Here is a 26,202-nt window from a genome sequence, read left to right on the forward strand (position 1 = left end):
ACATAGATTTGGTAAAGTTTGACTACATTTATGTTGGAAGCATTGGGCTGTAGACCAGTGTAAGCCGCCATGTTTACAGTGTGTCTTAGTCCCAGTTCAGTTGACATGAATGACCCAATTAGTTCAAAACTCAATTTCAGACATGGTGCATCAATTAAAAGTTTGAAAATTGTCTTGAAAATTGTTTCAGATGTTGCTCTTGGTAGAAATGACATGGGTAGTGTTTGGATTAAGATGATTAAGTGCAGTAAAGATACTTAAACTTTTCTTTATTCACCTCAAATTGAGCACTAAATTTATAATAATGCATAATGCCAGATACACAATATTTGGAGCCATTACTCTGCATAAATATGCATTCCATTCAAGATGTGATGATGATAATACGAACTTGGTGCATAATTAGACATACATTGAAGTTCATTTAGTGATACTCCATTGTTTGAGTATTAGCTGTATTGATCCAGTTCCAGCATTCCACTGCTTGAATTCATCTTTCCACAGACAAAAGTTCATGAGTGGCACTACTTTGGATACCAGAGCTTCATCTTTGGAGTCTGGATTGAGTTCTGATACTGTAGTTGAGGAAAAAGCAATGGAAGTCAATCCTGTTTCTTATTCTGACTATGATTCAGACTGGTCATCACATTACAGCAACATAATTTGATGCCCAGCTTTGAGATGAGTAATGCATGATGTGGATCAGCTGGACATTAAGCATGATTGTACTGGTCAGTCATTTACAATGGCCATGTTAGGCTGTTTAATAAGTTTGACATACAATGTAATACAGATATTTATTTTGCATTTCTCATTATTTTCATGTTTCATTATATAAATGATGTTACTAAGGGCTGCTGTTCATGTCTACTTGCATTTACCATTGACTACATTTGTCTTATGTTGAAATGTTGGATGAGTTGGTTAAGACAGGAACAATTAGATTTTCGGGTTACTGGTTTTATGGGCTTGCAGCATTGTTAACACAGTGCTTGGAATGATATAGCCTTTCATGTATTGTGGTGCTGTTATACGCCGCACAAACAAATACTTTTAATTAAATTACCTTCATGGTTATAACTTTTTGTCCTTTAAAATATGCTTTTTTTGTCATTAAACTCATTGACTGGAGAAGGGTCTTATTGTTTCCACAGATCAATAATTCATTCTTCATTTGGTTATTAAATCAGTTGTTCATTGCAACCACATAATGTAGCAAAATTGTTCCCCCTTATGAAAAACTGAATTCACAGTACTTTCCAATGTTTTCTCACGGGTTTAGCACACTAACCATTGAGCCACCACAGTTTATGCATTCAAAAGTCACCACTTATAATATGAAGGAGGTTGCATTGGGGCTATTCACCATCCCATATTATATCCTGGAACTGTCTTTCTGTCCTGAAGCATGTGTTAATCATTTACATTAGTGTTTAGCATCTGTAAAACCTAATGATGTCCCTTTCCGATTTTAATTTTTAAACTTGATTGAAATAATCTCATGTTATCATGCTGAATAGCTTTAGACAGATTAAACAATTTTCTTGGCAAGTATTTGCCTACAACTTTATGAAGAGAGAGATAATCATTTGAAAATTAAAAGGTTTGTCGGAAACGTTTTTTTCTCCTGCATTGTGTAATTGACCAGTAAGCTTGTCACATTGTGTAATGGACCAGTAAGCTGTCACATTGTGTTATAAACCAATAAGCATGTCACATTGTGATGTTGACCAGTAAACATGTCACATTGTGTAAGATGAAAAGATAAGGATGTAGCCATTTAAACTGGGAACATGTTCAATAAACATTAGCTTGGGTTAATGTAAAGGGAAGATTTCTACTTAAAGTATAAAGTTGAATGGGACACTTATTTACTTCCTTGCCAGATTAAACAAAGAAAATAAATATTTTATACAAAATGGTGATTTTATTTGATTGTAATTGATAAATTATTAGGAGAAAAGGGCTTCAGACCTTATCTGCTTATGTATTATACGGTCGTTTCACTGCACTGTAAAAGGAATCAGTAATTTTCATCATGTAGTAACTAAAATCTTGTGCTCATTTTAAATGAAATTTATGAAATTCATAAAGCAATTTCCATCAGGTGCACACAAAACATGCAAATATAAGAACTGATCGACTTTTTACATGAAATATACAATTATACAAACATTGTTTAAATGCATTTGTAAAGTACTTTTTATTTATTTATTTAACAGGGTGTCTGGCTATCTGTTCGTGAAAGTTGGAAAAATTGCAGCTGTCTCACTGGGAGCAACACTACTTTTAATAAAGGTTACAACATGATTTAATTTTATGAAAAAATTTGGTAAAATATATTAATATAGCATCTGCCAGGTATTTAGAATTTGTGTTTGACAACAATCACTCACTTACATTCATACAAGTAATTCCTACCTACTTTAAAAACTATATATCCGATGACATTGAGCTTGAAGTAAAACCAATGGTATTATGTATTCTCATAATTTTGCTTAAAATAATGATGTCAGGTATCTGTCACACCTTCAGCAGTGTTCAAGTTGGTTTGGGTTTCCAATGAAATAGTGATTTGGTTTATTTTTGTGGTTTTTGGCAAAGCAACACAGTTATGCTATTTAGTGGTAAAGCTGATATGATGATAGGATTTGAACCTGCACCCTTCAGTCTGCATGCTAAACACTCACACACCACATCTTACGTCTCTGTTAGCATCCTCTTGTGATATGCTGAGGTCCACAGGAAGTGTATTCGACATCACTGAGCCCACAAGGTATGAGAAAGAAGGAATTTAGTTAATTCTGCCTAGTAATTATCTATCCCTTTTTTAATTGCTACTGTACAATAGATGTTGTATATGCAACATGCAACCATTCATAATATCTGTCCCTCCCATTCTTATTCATTATATCCTATTCATATTCATTATATGTCTCCATCCACACTGACTATATCAGTTCAACAGATCCATTCATTGTATCTGTCCCTCGCATCCATATTTTATCTTTCCCACATATCCACATTCATTATATTTGCACATTTCATTTCACATCCATTAATTTTATCAGTTCCATCCACATTATATTTGTTCCTTTCATAATATTCATTATATCTGTCCATTCCATCCGCATTATATCTGTCCCTCTTATCCACATTTATTATATCTATCCCTTCTATTCACATACAGTATATGTCCATTCCATCCACATTATATCTGTCCTTCTCATTTACATTCATTACATCAGTCTCTGTCTCTGCAATTCAGATTTATTATATATGTCTCTCACATCTGCATTATATCTATCCCTCTCAGCCACATTCAGTATGTCTGTCCCTTCCATTTACATTAATTATAACTGTCCCTTCCATTTAGATTAATTATATCTGCCCCCCTCCATCCACATCATTATATCTGTCCTGTCTGTTCACTTTCATTATATCTGTCCCTTCCATCTACACTTATTATATCTGTCCCATGCATCCACATTCTATCAGTCTTTTTCATCAGAATTCATTATATCTCTCCCTTCCATTCACATTCATTATATCTCTTCCTTCCATTCACATTCATTATATCTCTCCCTTCCATTCACATTCATTATATCTGTCCCTTCCATCCACGTTCATTATATCTGCCCCTTCCATCCACATATTTCATTATATCTATCCCTGTCATCCACATTCCATATAACATTCCCTCTCATTCACGTTCACTATATCTGTCCTTCCCTACACACACAGTGTATGTCCCATGCATCCTCATTCTATCTGTCCTTTTCATCAATATTCATTATATCTGCCTCTTCCATCCATTTTCTTTATATCTATCTTTCTCATCTGCATTCATTATACTTGTCCCTCTCACATTCATTAGACTTGTCCCATCAAACCACAATCATTATATCAGTCCTTTCCATCCACATGTGTTATATTTGTCCCATCCAGCCACAATCATTATATCTGTCCCATCCAGCCACAATCATTGTATCTGTCCCATCTATCCACATTCATTATATTATATTTGTCCCATTCAGCCACAATCATTATATCTGTCCCATCCAGCCACAATCATTATATCTATCCCATGTATCCACATTCATTATATTTGTCCCATTCAGCCACAGTCATTATATCTGTTCCATCCAGACACAATCATTATATTTGTCCCATCCATTCACATTCATTATATCTGTTCCATCCATCCACATTCATTATATTTGTCCCATCCAGCCACAATCATCATATTTATCTCATCCAGCCACAATCATTATATTTGTCATGTCCATCAAATGTTAACTTGTAATTAAAAATCTTTTAGACTGATTGCGGTTTATAATCCATTAGCAATAACAGGTGGTCTACTGTTTCTGATTAATAGACCACATTATGTGGTCAAATTGGTATAATTCATTTACCACATTAGGTTCTTTCCTCCTTTAATACATTCCGTAATCACATTAACATTACAGTGAGGTGAACTAAGCTTGCTACCTTCCAGATTCAACCCAGCTAAAAAGTAGAAAGTTTGTCTTAAGCGTTTTTGTCATACGGACAGATGACACATTTCTCCTCATCCAAGCCTCCTCATTTTTAGTGTTTACCTACAACCCCTAACATCCTCTGACATGCTACCAGTAGGAGCCAGACTCCTGGTTGGGACAGCCTATTTCCTAAAACTGAATGGGTGATCCATGTCATTTCAGTAGGGCTTCTGATTTCATTTATTCAGCCCTGTCCTGTTTCATCCTCTCCCCTTTCTTCTAACAGACATACTGTCAGGTTTGGAGAAAAGCTGTATTCTAGAACAGGAGATATGGTCACTCAACACAAACGGGCAGTAGAGATTGTGCAAAAACCACTGTGATTTTAGTCAAGACTTTCAACAAACAAAAGGCCAACAGCAAGTTGAGGCTGATCATGAGCCTGAATTGTCTCATTACATTTTGTGCTGAAGTTCAAGATGGAGATGGCAAGATCAGTGTGATACTATCAGTCTCCATCTGACCAACATATTTTCTCATGCTGTTATCCACCTGGTGTTGCAAACTTTCTTCATTTTTGCTTACTATGACAAGGCTTACCAGTTTCAAGTTCTGTTTGGTATCAACATCAACCTCTGAGTCTTTACCAAAATCATGGATTGTATTGTCACTCATTTTTTTGGTCAACTTCATCTACAACAGTGATGTGTTTGGAAGACATCTTCTGGATACATCTGATATATGTTATTCTTGTCAAGGGCAGAGACAATCTGCAATCCCTTTTGTATCATCTCAGTTTTTTTCATGAACAGGGAGGGGTCTGACCTTCATACATCTCAGTGTTTGTCAATTTAGGTATACATTTTATGACAGTTCTCAATCTGGTATAACATCTTGTGTTCCAATGGTATGGATCATTGAACTTGAGTCCATATTCAACAGGATTTGGATTTCAGTGCCAGTGTTCTTGCATATCCTTGGACTATTCAGTGCAGCAGTGGATTTAATCCCCCTTGCATCATTTTGATGCAGATTACCTTACTGATGACCTTGCTGGCTCAGTGGCATTCTTTTTCCAATATGTTGTGGGGCTTTGATAAGGTTTGAGGCATGTGGGGTCAGGTTAAAGGCCTCTCCACATCAGTCTACTTAAACTGAAGGCTATCATCAATACTTTTCAGCTCTGGAAGGACAAATTCTGTGGGAACACAGTCCTGATAATGTCGGACAACTCTGTAATGTGAACTACCTTCCCGAATGGGGCATCAGATCACCTGACCTGTATTCAGGTTTGGTAGTGTGCATTGGTATTACCAACTCCATATCAAAATACAAATCAGGCACATTCTCAGCAGACACTTTCTCCCAAAAGGGTAAAATCATTCATATAGAATGGTCCCTCCATCAGTTGACCTGTCATTGGCTTTGTACATATGGGGGGCACCCATTGATCATCTTTTTGTAACAAGTTGCAATGGGTTGTGGCCCTATGCCTACCCACCCATGGTCTTTGTACTAAAAATAAAATTTGAGGGGTCAGACATGCAAGATAATTCTGATAGCCCCACTTAGATGGGACAAATCCTGTGTCAACTTTCTACCTGATCTAGTGATAGGACTGCCTGAGAAGATTACAGCACAAGCTGATTCTGTTCATGGTTGCAGGTTTTTCACCCCTGCCTGAACTGTCTTCTTCATGCCTGGCTATTGTCAGGAATGCCTTGTAAAATGAAGAAGTTAGACCTTTGAGTGTGGAGAGAATCTCACAAATAAAGGACCTTCCACACTGAAAGTTGCTTGAGGACAGTTGCATTTTTGTAGGGACTGATGTAGAGTTGGTAACATTGTCCCTTTTGAATGCCATGATCCCTCAACTGGTCAACTCTTTTTCTTTAGCTCAAAGAGGAGAAAAGGTTGTCCTCGTGTACCATCAAAAGCTACTGCCCTATGATATCTGACCCATGCATCATGTCAGAAGAGATATTGGTCATGATAAAGAAACATGTGGCCAAAATAGGATGCCATCAGTGGGTAATCAGAGAGTCATCATACATTCCCTCACTTCGATAGGCACGTTTCAAGCAGTAGCCTGTCCATGCCCTCACGCATTACTTGAAGCTCACAGAGACGAGACATGGCAAATGCAAACAACTCTCAAGGTGAAGGCTGGGAAGCAGGATATCACCCCTCAAACCCTATTTTCATGGCTAAAGTGGTTTATATACTTGGCATACTCAGGAAACTCAAAAGATCAAGAGGATTTCAGCTTAATTAGAACCGTCTCTATGATCATTGTCTTTTTATCTTAAGTTTTGATCTGATACTTAATACAGACAGAATATGTGTCATAGGAGGGATTAACCAAAATACCAGTCAGTTGTATAATAATTACGGTTTATGTAAATTAAATATATATTTTTTTCAATTTATGGTACTTGCATTTTTGACTTTTGTTCAGAATGTTTTAGAAATCAAATAAAGACAAAATTCTTAGGCCCTTGTATTACTTTCAACCTTTATGGTCATTCAAGTGATACACAAATTCATGCACAGTGGCTTTTATGTAAACATTTCAGGAAATGTTGAAAATTCAATTTTTTTTTGTGTAAAAAATTCTTAACATTTTGGTCATGCTGTCCATAACATTGCCATATTATGTCCATAAGTGTGTTGTAATTAAGGGGTTTATGTTGTGGCACTACATCCTTTGAAGTAATAAGCATGTTTACAAAATTTGGTCATCAGTGTTTAAGTCTGGCTGTGATGGACATTATTTGTGGGTATCAATTTGCTTTGATAAACAAAAAGTCACATTTTTGTCAGTACCATATATACTCGCTTTTGAGTCAGATGCAAAGGCAGACTGTACATACCCAGATATACATTTGCAAAATGTGCTGGCTGATCTAGATCTATGCAGTAATCAGTATAACAAACATCAAAAAAAACCATGATCTGTTGGCATACCATGCAATGGCAGATTAGGGTCTGTTGCTTACAGTTGGACATGGTGTACAAGCATGTATATAAGAGTATTCAAATCTGCAGATTAAGGAAAGGGTTCTACAGTTTTCATTAGGGATGGATGGGTACCCTGCCAAGCTACCTGGACTACCAAGAAATACTTGGCTCAACTGGGTTTTCCACCACAAAGCCCCACCCATCTTCCTGGACATCAGTAATAACTTTTAAAAAAAATGTTTTATGGTTGACAAAAATGGGGTGAGAGAGGGAGTTGGGGAAACTGAACAAAATGGAAGTGAAGAATCCTGGTAAAAATTGATTCAACTGGGTAGCTAGATCTGCCACTCAGCAAACTTTCACATCCATCCCTAGTTTCCACAGACAGTTTATTGTTGAGTCTTTTATTTTGTGGTTTGTAACCAGGATATCAGGGAAAATTGGTATGTCATGGACAAAAGTACAATCATTTTGACCTAAATAAACTTGATGTAAATTAATTTGTCATGCTAAATTTGTGATATTTCTCTTTCATTTTGCTTCTCTTTCTTTTTTTCTTTGAACTGATTCCTGCTACCTTTGTGAAAATTTTCATCTTTTGCTTCACTTTCTTTTTTAAATTAATTTGAGAAAATTCTTTCTCCCAGACACAGACGAAAAACGTGTAAATTTCGAGTATGGGAAATGGCAGCTACGGTCGGTCACGCGGCCTCACTGACATGACGGTGAACGAGTTCTCTCTCGATTTTAAAGCACATAAAATATTCTTCTGTGAAAAATAATTACACAGCTATAACAATCAGACTTTACTCTAAAAATTTTCCACATAATTTATAATAGATGTCTACCTAAAACATAAAATGGTTAAAACTGCTATTAAACGTAACACCACTACATTGCTTAACAATTCACAGCCATGCCTATGCGTATGTGGTCGGCTAGGTAACAGGTGTTCTATTTATATCATGCTGCACTTTGTCAATATGCTCTATGAGGTAAAGGGTTAAATGATTAGGTTCATTAACAGTTTTGCTGAGCCTGCATTGGTTGACAGTAGTGATCAATTTGTTATTTCATCTGGTCGTCCACATTATAGATTAATTTCTACATTAAAGTTTTTTCGATTAGGCTCGTTGTTTCACTTTCCACCTAATGAAAAGGAAGGTATAACAAAAGGGAGTTGCTTGTTTTAAAAAAGTATTGCTTTTACATAAAGGGAATTTTTCTTAACTTTATTCAGATGTACTTGTTTCCTTCATGTTACAGATTGCTCAGCATCAAGGCTACATCCAAATAAACTGGCCAAAAGTCCAGCAGGAGATCAACCAGACAAGGAGACGGATTGAGAGAGATGCCATGAGGCAGTATCCTAATGTAATGAACAATGTAAATAATGGTTTTGTAGCTTTCATGAAATATTTTTGTGTTAGTATTAATATTCTGTGCAGTAAATTACAGTGAGGCTGCATGAATCTAAACTATGGTTAATCAGTTTCTTTTTAAAATCATAATTATAGAGATTTACTACAGATTTCCATCATCATATTTTTTCAATCCATTTTTTATTTATTTGTCAGACTCCTTGCTCTAGCCTGGAATTTCTTAGGTGGCACTATACAGTTTCGCATTTTGCATAGGGTTAGGAATTTAAAGAAAAAGAATGTCCCCGGCTTTCTTCACTGGTTATACTGGCTATTTAAAAAAGACCTTGTATATCTTAGGTATAATGCAAAGAACCTTTAATTCCCTTTATTTTGGTGTATGATTGATGGGTGTACTATGGGTTATAGAGTATACAGCTTGGCCTTACTTCAAATGTGCACCTTTCAAAAAAGTGCTAGCTCTACTTGGTCATTTTCACTTCCTGAACTTCAGAGGTCAATTGTATAAAAAAGAGCCGATAACTTTTTTTACATTTTATATATTTGGTAATTCATTCATTGCATTTTCAGAAGCTGGTATTGTCTAGTCTGGCAAAATTCATTTTCCCTATTTTAATAGCTGCTATGTATAGTGTACTTTAGACTAATTCAGACTGATTTTTTAACACAAGGGAGCAGTCATTTTAGTTAGCAGTGTGCTTAAATCATGTAAAATTTCCAAAAGTACAATATCCAAAAGAAATATCATCCACATTACATTAATGTAGCATAGAGGTATGCAAACGTTCTCTCCACTGTGCATGTTTTAAATGCGAACTACTTCACCTTACATACATCACTCTCTCAAAAGTACATATCATCTGGTGAGCGCCACCATAAAGAAGATGTAGGTATTATTTTTTATGATTTAATTATGTTTATATGGCTGAAACATTTAAGTCGCAAGCATCAAAACAATCCTTATGAATAATTCTCCTGCCTTTTTCCCCACAGAACAGTATTTATGAGCGTCAGAGTCTCTAACAAGTCCAGCCTACCCCCCCCCCCCATGATAAAAGTGAGCTATTTTAAGAATGCACATTACATTTTGTAAACATAGCAACCAATGTTATGCTGAATGACAGGAACATGAAACTAGCCAGAATTATTTCTGAGATATCAACAATGAATTTTACAATTAGAAAAGGGAGGTAACTCATCAGCTTCATAAAGGTCAAAGGTCAAAGTGTAAAATATTTGCCTATTGTTTAATATGGAAGAAGCGAATTCACTTTCTCTTCATTTATTTTTTATTTCATTGCAAATAAATGAAAAGAAACATTTTCACCATATATTTCTGTCACTTATTGCAACAGTTTTAAATTTAAGTTGACTCTATTCCTATATTCTAAGTCTTCTAATTTCCGCATAATTAAGGTAACTACTCACACAAACATACCTCATGGCAAGTTATGTAAGCAAGAGAAAAATGATCATAATTAGCTTATTTTCATGCTTAAATGCAATATGAATGTACCATTTTATTCAGAACATCATACATAATTATATGAAAATAAAAAATAATAATTGCAAACATTTTTTTATTTTCTTTAAGGTGGCGCTATACAGTTTCGCATTTTGCATAGGGTTATGAATTTAAAGAAAAAGAATGTCCCCGGCTTTCTTCACTGGTCATACTGGCTATTTAAAAAAGACCTTGTATATCTTAGGTATAATGCAAAGAACCTTTAATTCCCTTTATTTTGGTGTATGATTGATGGGTGTACTATGCGTTATAGAGTATACAGCTTGGCCTTACTTCAAATGTGCACCTTTCAAAAAAGTGCTAGCTCTACTTGGTCATTTTCACTTCCTGAACTTCAGAGGTCAATTGTATAAAAAAGAGCCGATAACTTTTTTTACATTTTATATATTTGGTAATTCATTCATTGCACTTTCAGAAGCTGGTATTGTCTAGTCTGGCAAAATTCATTTTCCCTATTTTAATAGCTGCTGTGTATAGTGTACTTCAGACTAATTCAGACTGATTTTTTAACACAAGGGAGCAGTCATTTTAGTTAGCAGTGTGCTTAAATCATGTAAAATTTCCAAAAGTACAATATCCAAAAGAAATATCATCCACATTACATTAATGTAGCATAGAGGTATGCAAACGTTCTCTCCACTGTGCATGTTTTAAATGTGAACTACTTCACCTTACATACGTCACTCTCTCAAAAGTACATATTATCTGGTGAGCGCCACCTTACATGAGGGTCAGCTTAAACAATAGGGTTCATTTATGGAATGAAGAAGCATATTTTATGATAGAAGTACTTTATTCGATGCCAATGATGCAATTTAGAGCTTCGTCTTTTCTGGAAGTGTAAACAGGGAAAAAACACATTCATACATTTTTACTGCTTTAAAAAGAAAGAGCAAAAAGATAGAGAAAATTAAGTTAAATAAATAGAAAATAATGGTTTCAATGAAGTGTTTTAGTGGTGTAGAGAGTGGCAGGTGGATGGGCTTTAAAAAAGCAGATGGTGGCACTTAAATGGATCCTGAGGTCAAAATGGAGGATGTTGAGGGCAGAGCATACTGCTGTTTCTACTGTGTTGAACCAGTCTTACTGTTGGATGAATGGGTTTTAATATTTTGTCCCGTTTGTGACATCAATCCAAGGAATAGTTGACTTAATGAAGTGATGTCGGCTGGACTGAACTGTGTGTAGTATGCAGAATATTTGTTGAAAAGAGGATGCCTATATGAAGATCAAAGTTTCTACAAGTACAGATTAGAGTGAGACCTGTATCTTGGAGATAACTATGTTGTGGTTGAATATAAAAAAAAGATTTCAGAAAGTTTGGATTTATTAGCAGATGTCTTTTATGGAAGGTTTCTGTTAAGACAGATTTTGCTTTCTTTTGTTTTTCTCTTCTTAGTAAAATATGCATGGATTAGTTATACTTGGTAGGGCAGTCTAACACATGACTAGTAATATGAAATATATAATTATCATCAATTACTGTGAGTATATGTGACATAAGAAATTTCCAAATCTGATTAAGTCTGATCTCTTGTTCTTTCATGTATGATATAATTACCTTGGGCAAACTGTGAATCAGTTTATTTATGGTCGGTGCAATAGATAATCCTTATCAAAAGATTGATATGATCAGTCAGTAATATTTGGTGCATCCTTGGATTTTGCCCTGTCTAGAATAGAGTAAAGAAAGGTAGAGATTTTCCATTCAACAGTTCACTTATCAGCTTTAATTTGGATAATAAATATAATTAAATTACGAACTAATAATCAAATCCTGTCGGAAAATATTTACTATGACATTTTCTGATGGGATCAGATTTAGTGCAGAGCTATGTACATTTAGTAGCATTGTCTTCGGCACTATGGTTTTCTCCAGAACTATGTAAGTGGTTGGTACCACAGTCTACATCTGACTAAATAAAAGTTCAAAACTTAAACAAAAATGGTTCTTTTATTTGAAATATTTTGAATTCAGAACCAAACCTTCTGCATTAACTTGCAGACACTATCGCATCCATTTCCATTCCAAGAGAATGGCTTTATTAATGTTAATCCCGTGCTAGAAATTTGGAACATACAATACCTTCTGGTAGTTCTGACTACCTTGATCCAAATGAATATTGGAATGCTGGATGAGTCTATATTTATGATAGGGCAAATACATTAGAAACTACCCATTTTGATAAACTGCCTCTTAGAGAAGTATATGAAGACAATGAAGCACTATGAAGCTGCTCACAGTTCCAGGCACCAATTCACATAGTATTTGAATCAACAAATACCCAAGTGACCTGGACCAAAATGTTGTGAGATTAATATTAGGCAATCTGATTACTTGAAATGGAAATTGTTATTGTAATGTTTGCATGGAGATGCAAAAAGTTGCTTTATAAAACTGACATATCTAAAAGAAATCAAAATCATTTCCATGCAAATTTTAACAATACTGTGCACAAGCCACTGAGGGTTCCAAAGAAAATTAAATTTATCAAAGCACCGTGATGAGAGAAGATAGTAGTTGGTAAGAAAAATTTCTCACTTATCTGGGGGTCAAACATTAATTAATGACCTTTGATGACCGTTTTGTTTAGTTATTAGCAAATAGAAGTGGACCAATTATCATGGCTTGAGCAGTTGTAAACAATAGAGAGGCCCAGAATAGTCAATCAATCAGTCAGAAGCATGACTGTGGTAAAAAGTTCCAAAATGTCATGGTAGAGCACCATCATAGAGGCTGTAGCAGGAAACACAAGCATATTAATACTCTTTTGAATGAATGCAGTAACTGTATTGATGCTTGTCTTGACTGTGTGATCTTGAATCACATGAATGAGTACAGTAATTGCTGGTTGTATTGACCGTCTGCCTAAATATTGGTCATGAATGCACTAACTGTAATGCTCATTGCGGTGACTGACTGTGCCTAAATATTGCTCATGAATGCACTAACTGTAATGCTGGTTGTGTTTACCGTCTGTGCCTAAATATTGGTCATGAATGCACCAACTGTAATGCTGGTTGTGGTGACTGTCTGTGCCTAAATATTGGTTATGAATGCACTAACTGTAATGCTGGTTGTGTTGACCGACTGTGCCTAAATATTGCTTATGAATGCAGTAACTGTAATGCTGGTTGTGTTGACTGTCTGTGCCTAAATGTTGGTCATGAATGCACTAACTGTAATCCTGGTTGTGGTGACTGTCTGTACCTAAATGTTGGTCATGAATGCACTAACTGTAATGCTCATTGTGGTGACTGTCTGTGCCTAAATATTGATTATGAATGCACCAACTGTAATGCTGGTTGTGTTGACCGTCTGTGCTTAAATATTGCTCATGAATGCACTAACTTTAATGCTGGTTGTGTTGACCGTCTGTGCCTAAATATTGGTCCTGAATGCACTAAGTGTAATGCTGGTTGTGTTGACCGTCTGTGCCTAAATATTAGTCATGAATGCACTAACTGTAATGCTGGTTGCGTTGACTGTCTGTGCCTAAATATTGCTCATGAATGCACTAACTGTAATGCTGGTTGTGGTGACTGTCTGTGCCTGAATATTGCTCATGAATGCACTGTAACAGGTAACAGATTAGATGGCACAAGTATGGGATTTCTAGATTTGTTCCTTCACATTTTAGACAAGTGTGGGATTTCAAGACCTGTTCCTTGACTTATTGAGAAGTATGGGATTTCTAGGATCATTTCCTGACATTTTAGAAAAGTATGGGTTTTCAAAACTTGTTGCTTGACACTTTAGAGAAGTATGGTATTTTTAGACTTGTTCTTTGACATTTTAGACCAGTATAGAATTCTAGATTTGCTGCTTGACGTTTGAAAGAATATTTTTCAAAATGGATAACAAGATACATGTTACAGTAGGATGAACTCTTTGTCCCTCAGCCATTATTATTTTAAACTGAAATTGGTGGGAGACTGATTTTTCGTGTTTCTTTCGATTAAATACAGCTTATTCAGGGAGACTTATGCTTTGCTAGATGGTTAGATGTGTAAAACATGCTGTTTTCAATTGGCTATTTGCCTGCACATGAGCAGAAGTGTGAAAATTTTACTTCCTTTTTTATGATTATTGGACCTACAATTTCATGTACAGGCTCCTTTTTGTGTTCTTTTTAGCTGTATTTGCTAACGTGAATAGAAAGTTGACATTGCTTGGTATCATCATTGTAAAGCTCCATCTTTTCCCATTTCTCAAATACCACCTGCTTTGGTCTGTTCTCAATTGTAATGATACCACATAGCTTAGAGGAAGGATACTATCTCATGACACAAAAACACAGCATTGAGGATAATGAATTAACATGTGTATGAATTCCACTGGAATGTATTGCCATATTTATCCAATTATAAGCCCTGGCTTTATGACAAGGTACCCTTCCATTTTTAGAATGGTATTTGTCAGATGATGTTTAAAGTTATTAGCATCCCTTTTATGTTAAACCACCACCCCCTTCTTTTTCCTTTCAAGAAAATTTCGGGAAATATTTACTTAGGATCTATATGTATAATACTAAGCATTACTCCAAGTTTTTATTTCAGATTTATGAAGATGCCATTTTAGTCTTCCGATGGAAGAAATACTAAATCAACTTGTGATTTCATGTATTTGATATATTTTGTTATTCTTCTTTGCAGATCAGAGAATTTGTGAGAAAAAATATGTTCCTGGCAGGAAGTTTCGCTGGAGGATTTCTGCTTTCAATGATTTTCTAATAGGAAATGATGTCAAGATGACAACAGTGATAACAAAATGTTTAGATGCATTGCAAAAATGATAAAACGCATGATGAACAGGAGAAATCCTCTGTTAAAATGCTGCATATCTGGAGCCATTATAAGGCAGTGTTATTTTATACATTTTTGTCCACCTAATTGATTTTAATTAGTTTGGTACTTGGATATTACCAGGCATAGCCATAGACTATATCAGCAAGTAATCTGATAATTGGCTTACGTATTAATGGCATTTGACTATAAAATGAATCAGGGCCTGCACAAAACAATGTAGTACCCTGTGCAAAATGGAATTCCCCTTGCTCCCCCACAGTCATTAAAATATTTGCTGATATGAAAACTTTTTAAGTAATTTGTGCAAGTTATAATGAAATAACAAGATTTTCACAGGAAGAGAAAAAGGTTTTGTTTATATTTTGCTACCTTGTCTGATTTTGGCTGCCTTTCCCTTCAGTCATTTGGCACCCCTCTGAAAACAGCTTCCTGTGAGTGTACAGCTTGCACTGGGAATAAAAAGGATATAGAAGACAGTGGCACAGTGACTGTACATATGGATATCCAATTTGTTTTATATGCATAATTAAAACCTCAAATTTTAAAACTAAGAGATTTTATCCAAGAGGTGTCATTTTCAGTTGACGGGTAGATCTGCTCTATATAATGTAGTTTAAATTACAAATATGTAATCATATGTCATCATGGTAACAATGGTTTGCAATACATGTGTGCGATATTTTTCACAGTATTTGTAATTAATCAGTCTTCAGTGAGAATAACAATAAAAAGTTAGACAATAATGTATTCAGATTTTAAAAGGAAATATTGTGTAAGTGCCACAATTATTTCTGTTATATTTCTGTGGCAACTTGTTGGTTGTTGTCTTGTGTTTCCCTATATTTTTCACCATCCTTACTAACAGTGATGAAGTCTTTTGTTCTAATTAATCTTAAACATTACTTGCCAAATCTTAATTTTATCCCATCTTTGTATTTTATCCCATCTTTGTATTTCAATGAAATTAAATGGGAAAACAAAGAAGTATATTTTTTGAGTTGAATTTTGCACAGAATGTTATATTTCAGAACATCAAAGCTTTGTGTCGTAAATATAATTTGACACAACACTTCACAACAATATAATTTGATGCCTGACAACATCAGTATAATCTGACACCAAATAAAATTGATTCAGTATAATTTGACAGTTTACATCATCAATATGTGTTGACATGTCACAACATCAGTTTCATTTCACACTTCACATCATCACATAGTAACACTAAGAAACACAAGGTTCATATAGTTAGTGAAACACTGAATCTCAAACATGCTCTCAAGGCATGAAATTAATAAATGTTTGTTAACAATGTAAATTTGCTATTAACTGCAGATAAATCCTGATTTGTTACATAAATTTTGAATCTAATGTATGCATACTGCATTTAAGCTATACATGTAATTTAAATTACCAATGTTGGATGATCCGTCATCTCATTAATTAGCAAAGATATTACAGCTATTTTGTCTATGTAGTGGGGGTGGGATATTTGGACATTATTTGTTATTGCTCATGACAGTAGATAAATATTAGATAGTAGTATTTGACACACAACAACCAAAAAATTAAAAGACTGAAAAAAGTGTAAAATTGGAGTCTTGAAATTGTGCACTGCATATTTAGTAACCTGCTATATGGTGTTGTTGAATCAGTTGTCATGGTAACCTGCTATATCATTATTGAATCAGATGTCGTGGTAACCTGCCATATGGTGTTATTTGAATCAGTTCTTATGGTAACCTGCTATATGGTGTTATTGAATCAGCTATCATAGTATTTAGAGTAGCAATTTGTTTGCATTATATTTTAATACTTGGGTTTACTTAATTGTAAACACCTATTGCATCTCCCTCTCTCTTCTCCATCCCTCTCTCATAAATTAGATACAGTAGGCTCCCTCTGCAACAGAAAAGTGGCCTTGTAAGAGGGGAACCTTTCAACAGGGAATCACACTGATATTAGTTAACACCTAGTTATAAAGTAAGACAGCCATAACTAATATTTATTAAATAATTATTTTTATTTAAAATCATGTGTATGTTATGGAATAAATGTGATAATACTTATATTTACGTTGTACAAAATAATTATGAATAACCATCGATCACAGTGCAAAGGGAAGCATCAAAAAAACTTTGTCAATACGGCTAGAGTATTACTATCACTGTAACTATCATTTTCTTTTGGAGTCTACGCTGTGATATTCTAGCTATTTCCATCCGTTCACTTTTATACTGTAAGAAAATATATATTGATTTTCTAAAATTTATTTTCATCTTCTGATATCATAATTTCTCAACAAATGATCATATAACTCTAATTTCATTTTCCTGAATTGCTTTCATGTTTTCTTCTAAACTAATACACTTTTGCACATATTGCTAAAACATGTTCTTTCATTGACAACCATGCTGTTAACAAAAACTCTTTATGGCTGTTAGAATAAATGCTCATATACTTCTCTAGTAAACAAAATGCTCAGTGTTTACAAAGGATGCATGATACATTAGTTTCAGTCTGGCACCCTTTCTAATGCTTTTCGTAATCCAATGTAGAGAAGTCACAATGGCTTACATTTCATTTTACTTAATGACAACTGGATGCCATGCTGATTTGAGTTAAACAATAATGTCCCTCTCTGCTGTTTGATTTTGTCATCTTGATAATTATGACAAGGAATGATAATTGTCAAAGTTACAAAACCTAGCATCTGGTCAACACACAACAGTAAGGATAATTGGATTACTTATGGCTTTGTATGGAGTAAACCTAGGTAAATTATTACATTATCAGCAAACTGGAACAAATGTCGATATGTTGAAGTTAGAGATCAACAAATAGTCATGAGATTTCCATCGGTCAATCTCAATATTGGTCTAGGTATGAGGGATCAGTTTCACATTTTATACACTTATATACTGGCTGCTGGCCATGTCAGATGGGTAGCCAGCCTAAAGGTGTACCTTTGAACACTAACTCTTTTGGACCAAGTATTCTGGTCATGAAAAGCAGGTGGTTGCTTGTGGATGGGGTGGGACCATTCCAAAGGGGGACCACTGTATCTAAGTGCTGTCAGTCATACTGTACACTGCTTGGAATTTGTAATGCTATTTGCATTGTATAGTTATGAATGAAATTGTAGTAAAATGTTCTGTTTTAATGGAGTTTTTAAAGGTTATCGTACATTTTACAATCTAAGTGATGCGTTCTTCTTGATGATACAAATTTTAATTTTCAGACCAGCTACAAACATTTTGTAAACATATGGTGCTGGTTACACGTTTGTAACAAGTTGTTTTGCATTGATTATTTTTAAGTGCTAGTTTTGTGTTGGAATGGGATTTGAAACAATAATTTGATAATTTTATTACTGAATGTTGACACAGAATCAGGGACATGTAATGTAGGGTAGATATTACCAGACAAACATGATTTGTATGAAAAACATTAACACACAGAAAGTGGGTCCAACAAAAAGACTCACAAACACAAATTGACACAACAAAAAATTTGAGTTCAGAATATACAAAAGATCGAAATAGGAAATGCCAATTGGAATCTTTTGTTACTATTTTTATTATAGACTTGTTTGGAATTACAAATAGAGCTTACAGATGTTAACATTTGTGGGGTGGAGCGGATATGACACCATTTTCAGTACATGACAGGCTATACAAAGCAGCTAATATATTTGGTGAAGGAGGAATCCAGAAAAACCTTTGAAAGAAGCACCAAGCCATGGGAAGCTACTGGCAAGCTTTCTCACATACCCTTGTTGGGTGAGCCAAGGCTTGAACCAATACAGACAGGTAAGATGTGAATGATCTTTAAAGACAAGCATCCTATACTACGTGGCCTCGCAGGGCCACCCAAAGTTACAGGGCCACCTGAAGTTAAGAGGCCACCCAACATTACAGGGCCACACAAAGTTAATGTACTTCTGATACAAAATATTACTATAGATTTTAATTTTTTGAAGCTGTGTCATTTTTTGTATCATCTGCAATACATAAGCAGGGCAAAGTGATAACTTTTCTGATGGCATCATCATAGGCATCACTGTTGGTTTTGTAAGTAGTAGTTTCTCCGACACTTTTGCATGCAGTCATGGAACTTAATGGGTGTATTTGAGCAAGAATGGATTGATTTAGCTAATTCTCCAATTATTTTGTGTTTCGTTTCGTTCTGTGTCAATGGATGTATTCTTGGAGGGTACTACTAACCATGGAAAAATGTAAGGTATAGTAACCTACTTTTCATGCTCCAGCAATTACATTTAAGTTTGTTTTGTTTTAAATGTAATGCAGTTATATGCACTGTTGATAAACTCAATGGGATTTCACATTGGTGTGTACTACACAACAGGCTAAATTTGGTCACAATAACTTTACATGTTGCAGTGTGTATGTTTTTGCATTTAGTGCAGGTTCAAAGTACTAATGTGCATATAGTCATGAAATGTGATGGTTGCATTTATATTAGGGATAATATTGACCTCAATAACTTTTCTTGAAGTCAGTGACCTACTTTTCTTGCTTTAGTGACCATGCAATACTTTTTAGTTATTCCATGGATGAACAGGTTAGATGTATCATTCATGGAATTTTTGTTCTGGTAAATAAGACTTCACTAAACAAGTTGTCGTAAATATTAGGTATCCAAGTGATATACTTTTGAGTCAGTGCATAACGTACATCTCAAGTAGTAAAAGTATATATCTGATGCACCTAATGTTTTCATTTTCATATAATAATACGTATACTGATATAGTGATAAAAAAGATTTTGTTGAAAAACAAGCTCTTTATAACACAAGTTTATAACTATATCCCCGATCCTCGTACATAATATTTAAGATGTTTTATTAAGGTAATTTTGTTTCTAGTGATCAATTGTTGTGTCTGTCTTTCATCAGTATGTCCCATTTTTTTAAAAATGGTGGTTAGTCCTATGTTAGGTAATGTAAAATATGTACCAGTCTGAGATCCTGAAATTATAATGACCCTTGCCATACTCTTTTTTAACATGTGAATGACATGATGGCCACTTTTTTGTCAAATTTAATATACAAATATTCAAAATAAGACGTTAAAGGTTGAGACAGAAAAAAAGAAATATTTACAGTATCATAAATTATGTCAGTGTCAGATCCAGTTCTGTTGCTTCTTTAGTAGTAGTATTATCCTTTGATGATTCACTGGTTTCAAAAAAGTTCATTTATTTTAAAAAGCTTTGTTATTCTTTTTAAAACAATGTAGGATTTCATCCAACAACAATATTTTGTCACACTATATTGTTTTTAAAATGTAATTCTTAATAGGCTTCAATCAGACTTCCTACCTCAAACCTTATAACACCAATTCAACTAACATTTTCGGTAAAGTTGGATGGAGAAGTTCTGTTGGACCAAATCCACAAATCTTGGAGGATGATAAATCTCATTTTTCCTAACTCAGGCCTATGCTTCACATATTTTATTCACAAAGTATGATGTGCTGACAGTATAGTTTAAAAGAAAACATGAGATGGAGTGAGGGGCTAATGTAAAGTCTATAGTACAGACCCTTGGGCAACTATTCAGTTATAGAGTTTTTGACAAGTCCAAGAGATAGTGGTTCACACCTCTTTTGTCAAACTTTCTGGCTATAGAGTGTTTAAACAATTGATAAAAGCTAATGACCAAGTTTTGTTGGCAACAACTCTGTTGAATTGTACAGAAGGGAAACTGTAAGCCAGACATAGTCACCCCTGAATTAAGCGTAGTCAGTGACACTTTAATTGATTGTCTGATGATGAAAGAGTCTGTAAATTAAACTTACTAACCTTTCAATTTTACTTTGTTAAGGTGTTTATTTGACATTTTAATGGATAAAATCAAATCAAAGATAATTTTTGATCTGATGAAATTTTATATAGCATAGTACCAATGTCTGGTTCTTCAAAGTATATGCTGGTCAAAACTTTTGATCTGCTGAACATATCAGGGAAATATAACGATTTCAGGATCTCTGGTGCCATTTATTTGGGGACGATAGGTGACCAGATTGTTTTGAAAATTATATTTGAATTAGCAGAGTGTGAACTATTAGCTATAACAGTCTGTTTACATTTATTCAGTATGACATGATTTGTATGTGCTTTTAAAAATAAAGTAATGGCTACAATAAATATTTGTGTCCTCTTGTCATGTGCTTCATAAGAAATAAATGTATTTATGAATATGGTGCTATGGTGGCACAATGGTTATGGCTTTAAACCCATCACCGGAAAGGTGCAGGTTTGATTCCCACCATTCAATTAGCCCAGACTGGCTACTGTCATGTGTCCTTAAGCAAGGTATTTTCTGTTCTACTTGCTATGATACTATATAACCTTTAGAATGTTGTTGTGCCATATAATCCTGCCCCCACCCCACACCCCATCTTTCATAAATGGAACTTAATAAGCCTCATGTATAATCGCTTACCTGCAGATTTCTAGTGTTGTTGACCTGTATTAAGACAGTAACTGTAATGGTATCAATATGGTCTAAGTTTTGCTAAAGCTTGGTTTATTTGATAGTGGGTTTGGCACAGCACCATATTTTTTTAATTTAAATTAAATTCAAACAGTCTAATTCTCTAAACAATTGAATTGCGTTAGTACATTTTAAAAGATAGTTCAGTTTGGTTAGTTTTCTTGGCCATATGGCCAAGTGAGCAGATGATATGATCTTGCATCTCATGTGTCATCCATTGTGCATCAACGCATTTATCCATCAACAATTGCTGATTATCACCCCAGAGTATATATTTCTGGTCAGATTTCAATTGAACTTGGGATGTGGGTTTACATTTTTAAAATTCCAGATGTGGTTGATAATGAATGGGATCCATACATACTAGTGAGGTGATCTTGAACCTTATTGGCTGACCTTCTTGTCACTCTGGAAGCCACATTTCTAATCAGATTTTGATCAAACTTGGAACATGTTTATGGAATTCAGATATCAGATGCATTCAGTATTGAGATCCACACTACTGAGATGATCTTGCATCTGATTTGTTCAACTTATTTCCAGTCTATGGCCATGTTTCTAATTAAGTTTTGATCAAAAGCATGAAATATGGTTATGTATGATCAGGAACTTTGATGGCTTTGATTATAAACAAGAGCCATGTATATTAATGAGATCTGAATGGCCGACCTTGTTACTACTTTAGAGACCAAATTTCTGATTCCGATTTTGATCAAACTCAGAACATGTGCTTATATCATCAAGATCTTCTAAGGCTCGATAATGACTATGATGCACTCATATTAACGAGTCAATATAGCATCTGCTGGCTGAGCTTGTTGCCACTCTGGAATGTATATTTCTGATCAAGTTTTGATCAAACTTAAAATAAGGCCTTGTTTCCACATGATCTTGGATGAGTTCAATAATGAGCAAGCTCCATTCATTTTACAATTTAACACTGACTGAGCTTCTTACCGCTCTTGTAGCCATGTTAATTATCATCTAATTTTGATCAAACTTGAAATGTTTACATCGTAATACAATCTGTGTTAATCAGTATTGTGGTCATTACTTCATTGAATTGCGTACACTTGAGAACTGGGAGCATATGATACTGTGTCCCAACATGGTGGCTGGAAAACACACCAATGGTACAAGAAAATTAGCATGGAATTGGAGAGTGTCAGGTCTCAACAAATGTTACTTTCTTACTGACAGAAGCAAGTGCAAGTAACCAACTTGATGGGGAAAAAAAGCTACAATGTAAATGGACATGGTTATCAGAGACACCGAAAAGTGTTCAAGAACTGAAATACACTAAAATACACACCAAAGTACACAAGTATTTACATGTTTTAAGTATATATATATATCATTATACACCCTCATTTCATGATTTCTGATTGTTCTGGTAATAATAATAATAATAAGGATAATACAATAATAATAATAAGCAGAACAAGCACTGTTTTAGATAGTGATTTTATAGTTTCATATTTTTTAGACTTTTAAAGAGAAATAAATTCCCCAATGTTCCTCACTGGTTACACTGGCCATTTAAAAACTGCATTGTATATGTTAGGTCTTAATAAAAGAACATGAAATTCTTTTTATTTTGCGATGTATGATTGATGGCTGTAATATAGGTTATATGGCCTTAGTGCAGATGTGCATCTATAAAACAAACTGCTAGCTCCGCCTGTTACTTTTCACTTCCTGGACTTCAGAGGAAAATTGTATTTAAAAAAAAACAAACATATAAATTATTTGTAGATTTCATATCTTTTGGTAAGTCAATCATTACATTATCAGGAACTTGTATTGTCAAGTTTAGCAAAATTCTTTTTTTCTATTTTAATAACTTCTAAAGATAGTGTACTTTATACCAAATTAGGCCGATTTTTGTTGATCACACGGGAGCAGTTATTTTGCTTAGCCGTTGATTACATCATCGTCATGTACAATTTCCACAAGTGCAATAGCTAAAGAACTTTTAGTCACAGGACATGAAAGTAACATAAAGCTATACATTCTCTACAATGTTTATGTTACAAATGTAAACAACTTTAATTTACACCTGTCAATCTCTCATAAGTTCTTAATATCGAGTGCGATTTTGATTCCGGATATTTTACTTAATGACGTCACTCAGTCGTACTTGATTTTACTCAGTTGGACAGGTATAAATCAGAATTTAAAATACAAGTTCGTATAATATTCAGGAGTGACGTTAGGATTGTGAGAAACTAAAATGTGTATTGACATATTTATAATTCATATACTTGTGCGTCCTAAAGTGAATAAAGATATAACTGCCACACAAAAATACAAGACGGGACTGCCACATACAATCATCCAGCTGCAAATTAGATCAGGTTACTTGTCTTGACACAGGAAAAGCTGAGTCCTTGTTGTCAAATTCAGTCTAGCAATGAATGCATTCTATGTGGCTTAAAAAGATCTTAGTTTTGTATAAGGAGAAGAAAAAACATAATAGATGGAATATTAGGTACCATTCTTTTGCAAACGATTGTGCCGTAGTCCGAGTGTCTTATGATCCTTGCCACCCCCTTTTTTGATATTTGGACAATTGATGTTGAGGTGTACGGTCAGAGTCCACTGGCTATCGAAAAGTTGAAATTCGCCGACTCCCTTTGCAAATAGCGAGATCAGGTCAAATTTCAGCAACAATGTACTTTCGACTCGTCTGTCTGCAGATTAAAAATGTGACGAATGATACGCTCCAGATTTTTGAAAAAATGAATCATATTACTATCGATTTCATGCAGGTGTATTTCGATGTAAGATCGTTCAAGTTTGCTGGGTCATCTATTAAGCGGCTACCCCATGCCGACACCAAATGGTTTCAGCAAATTCCAACTTTTCGATAGGCAGTGGACTTTGACCCTACACCCCAACATAAATGTCCAAATATCAGAAATGGGGTGACAAATGTCAGAGAAAACTCGGGATACATCTGCCGTTGCATTATCTAAATCAGGGGTCTCAATTTCGAACCACACTGAGGGCCGCATGAGAGCGTTTTCAATGGCCGAAGGGCTGCACCACCTCTGTTATCTCTCATGACACCTTATGACGCCAATCATTTTGCGGGCACATGATACGGCTTGCCGGGCCGTATGTTGGAGACCACTGCTCTAAATCATGATATTGTCAACCTACCAGCAGGGATCTGAGCATGATTTTATTTATTTATTTATTTATTTATTTTATTTAATTATTTATTTATCTATCTATTTATTTATTTATTTAACAAAATAAAATATGAACTTGCCCTGATCAACATTTACTATACTCAGTTGTTAAAGGACACTTGTACAAGAAGGTCACATAGCTACGGGAGAGTGTCTGCTAAGAATATTTTGTTTAAACTTGTGAAAAGCTATATTATTAAAAGTTAAATTAAATATATAATATAATCTAAGCGAGTACTTTTGGTACTTTCATACTTTACGCTTTCATTCTGTGTATATATTATGACTCGCCCTTTATCCTAGCTGTCGAATCATGTACGTCCAAGTTTCTTCATGATATGTCTGTTATAAGAAACTGTAAATAATTCCTTTTAAAAAGATCACTTAAATCAAATTTATTTGGTTGAGTATTTTGGTAAAAATATGTGTTGTTCGGTTTTTGAGAGCATTTCGGTGTTTTTATTAACCCCTTGACGTAGTGGGTGAGTGATAAAGGAGCGACCTGATTTGAGGCCCAGTACAACTCTTTTGAACACTATTATTATCAAACAATCCTTGTTATATAACGTTCACTTCAAAATGGAATGCAGTGGGTTAGTCATGCCTCTTTTTCATAACCTCTGAAATAAATCTTGACTTTCATGTAAATATTATGGGAATCAAATGGCTGTGTTTTGTGTTTGTACATTTCCGGGAAAATACTCAGTTTTTTGAGTAACATTTAAAAAAAAGAAAAAAAAAAAAAAAAAAGAAAAGAAAAGAAAAATCGAAATATTAAGTTTGTTTTGTATTGAACTAATACACGCATATAAAACCCGGACATCAATAGTGGTGTCCATTAACAACCAGCCACACTATAATGGAAAGGATCAGATGGACAAGTCCACAAAATTCCATTAAGTGCGATGGATCAGGTCTAAGAGGGTTGACTATAAAGCTTGATTTTGACAGATGGGTGTGTCTTAATTCTGCTTAAAATCACTACTTTGTCGTTTTAAAGTGCACTTAAACCAAACGAAGCAAGCTGAAAAATGGTTGTTTGATTAACCAGGCCCACAATCTCTTTTAAACCCTCCTGGTATGCATCTAGTTTGGTGGTCCTTGAGGCGTTTAACCGATGTGTACACACCATGTATTTAACTTTCAGTGTCCACATTACCAGCAGATAGTTATACCATCGATAAATGTGTATAACTGGTGTAAATTCTTTCACATCTTCAGAGTACATTGATCATGTTATCTCTAACCTCGTCAACGTTGGTGATATATTAATAAACATGATTAATCGCAGTGTGATATGAATTAAATAACTGCCAAATCAAGTG

The 26,202-nt window shown here is 34.6% G+C and overlaps 1 protein-coding gene across 1 annotated transcript in view; it reads left to right on the plus strand.

The window, feature by feature from the left end:
* Positions 1–21,331, plus strand: part of LOC149774394 (FUN14 domain-containing protein 1-like) — a 34,035-nt gene extending 12,704 nt beyond the window's left edge. The window contains exons 3-5 of the mRNA XM_089945316.1: positions 2,223–2,298; positions 8,712–8,831; positions 15,009–21,331. Coding sequence (XP_089801442.1) covers positions 2,223–2,298; positions 8,712–8,831; positions 15,009–15,086 — 274 coding nt within the window. The 3' untranslated portion in view covers positions 15,087–21,331. The remainder of the gene's footprint in view (positions 1–2,222; positions 2,299–8,711; positions 8,832–15,008) is intronic.
* The last annotated feature ends 4,871 nt before the right edge of the window (positions 21,332–26,202 follow it).

This window comes from Sinohyriopsis cumingii, unplaced genomic scaffold (assembly GCF_028554795.1).
Source record: "Sinohyriopsis cumingii isolate HCF-2022 unplaced genomic scaffold, ASM2855479v2 utg000233l, whole genome shotgun sequence".
NCBI lineage: Eukaryota > Metazoa > Mollusca > Bivalvia > Unionida > Unionidae > Sinohyriopsis > Sinohyriopsis cumingii.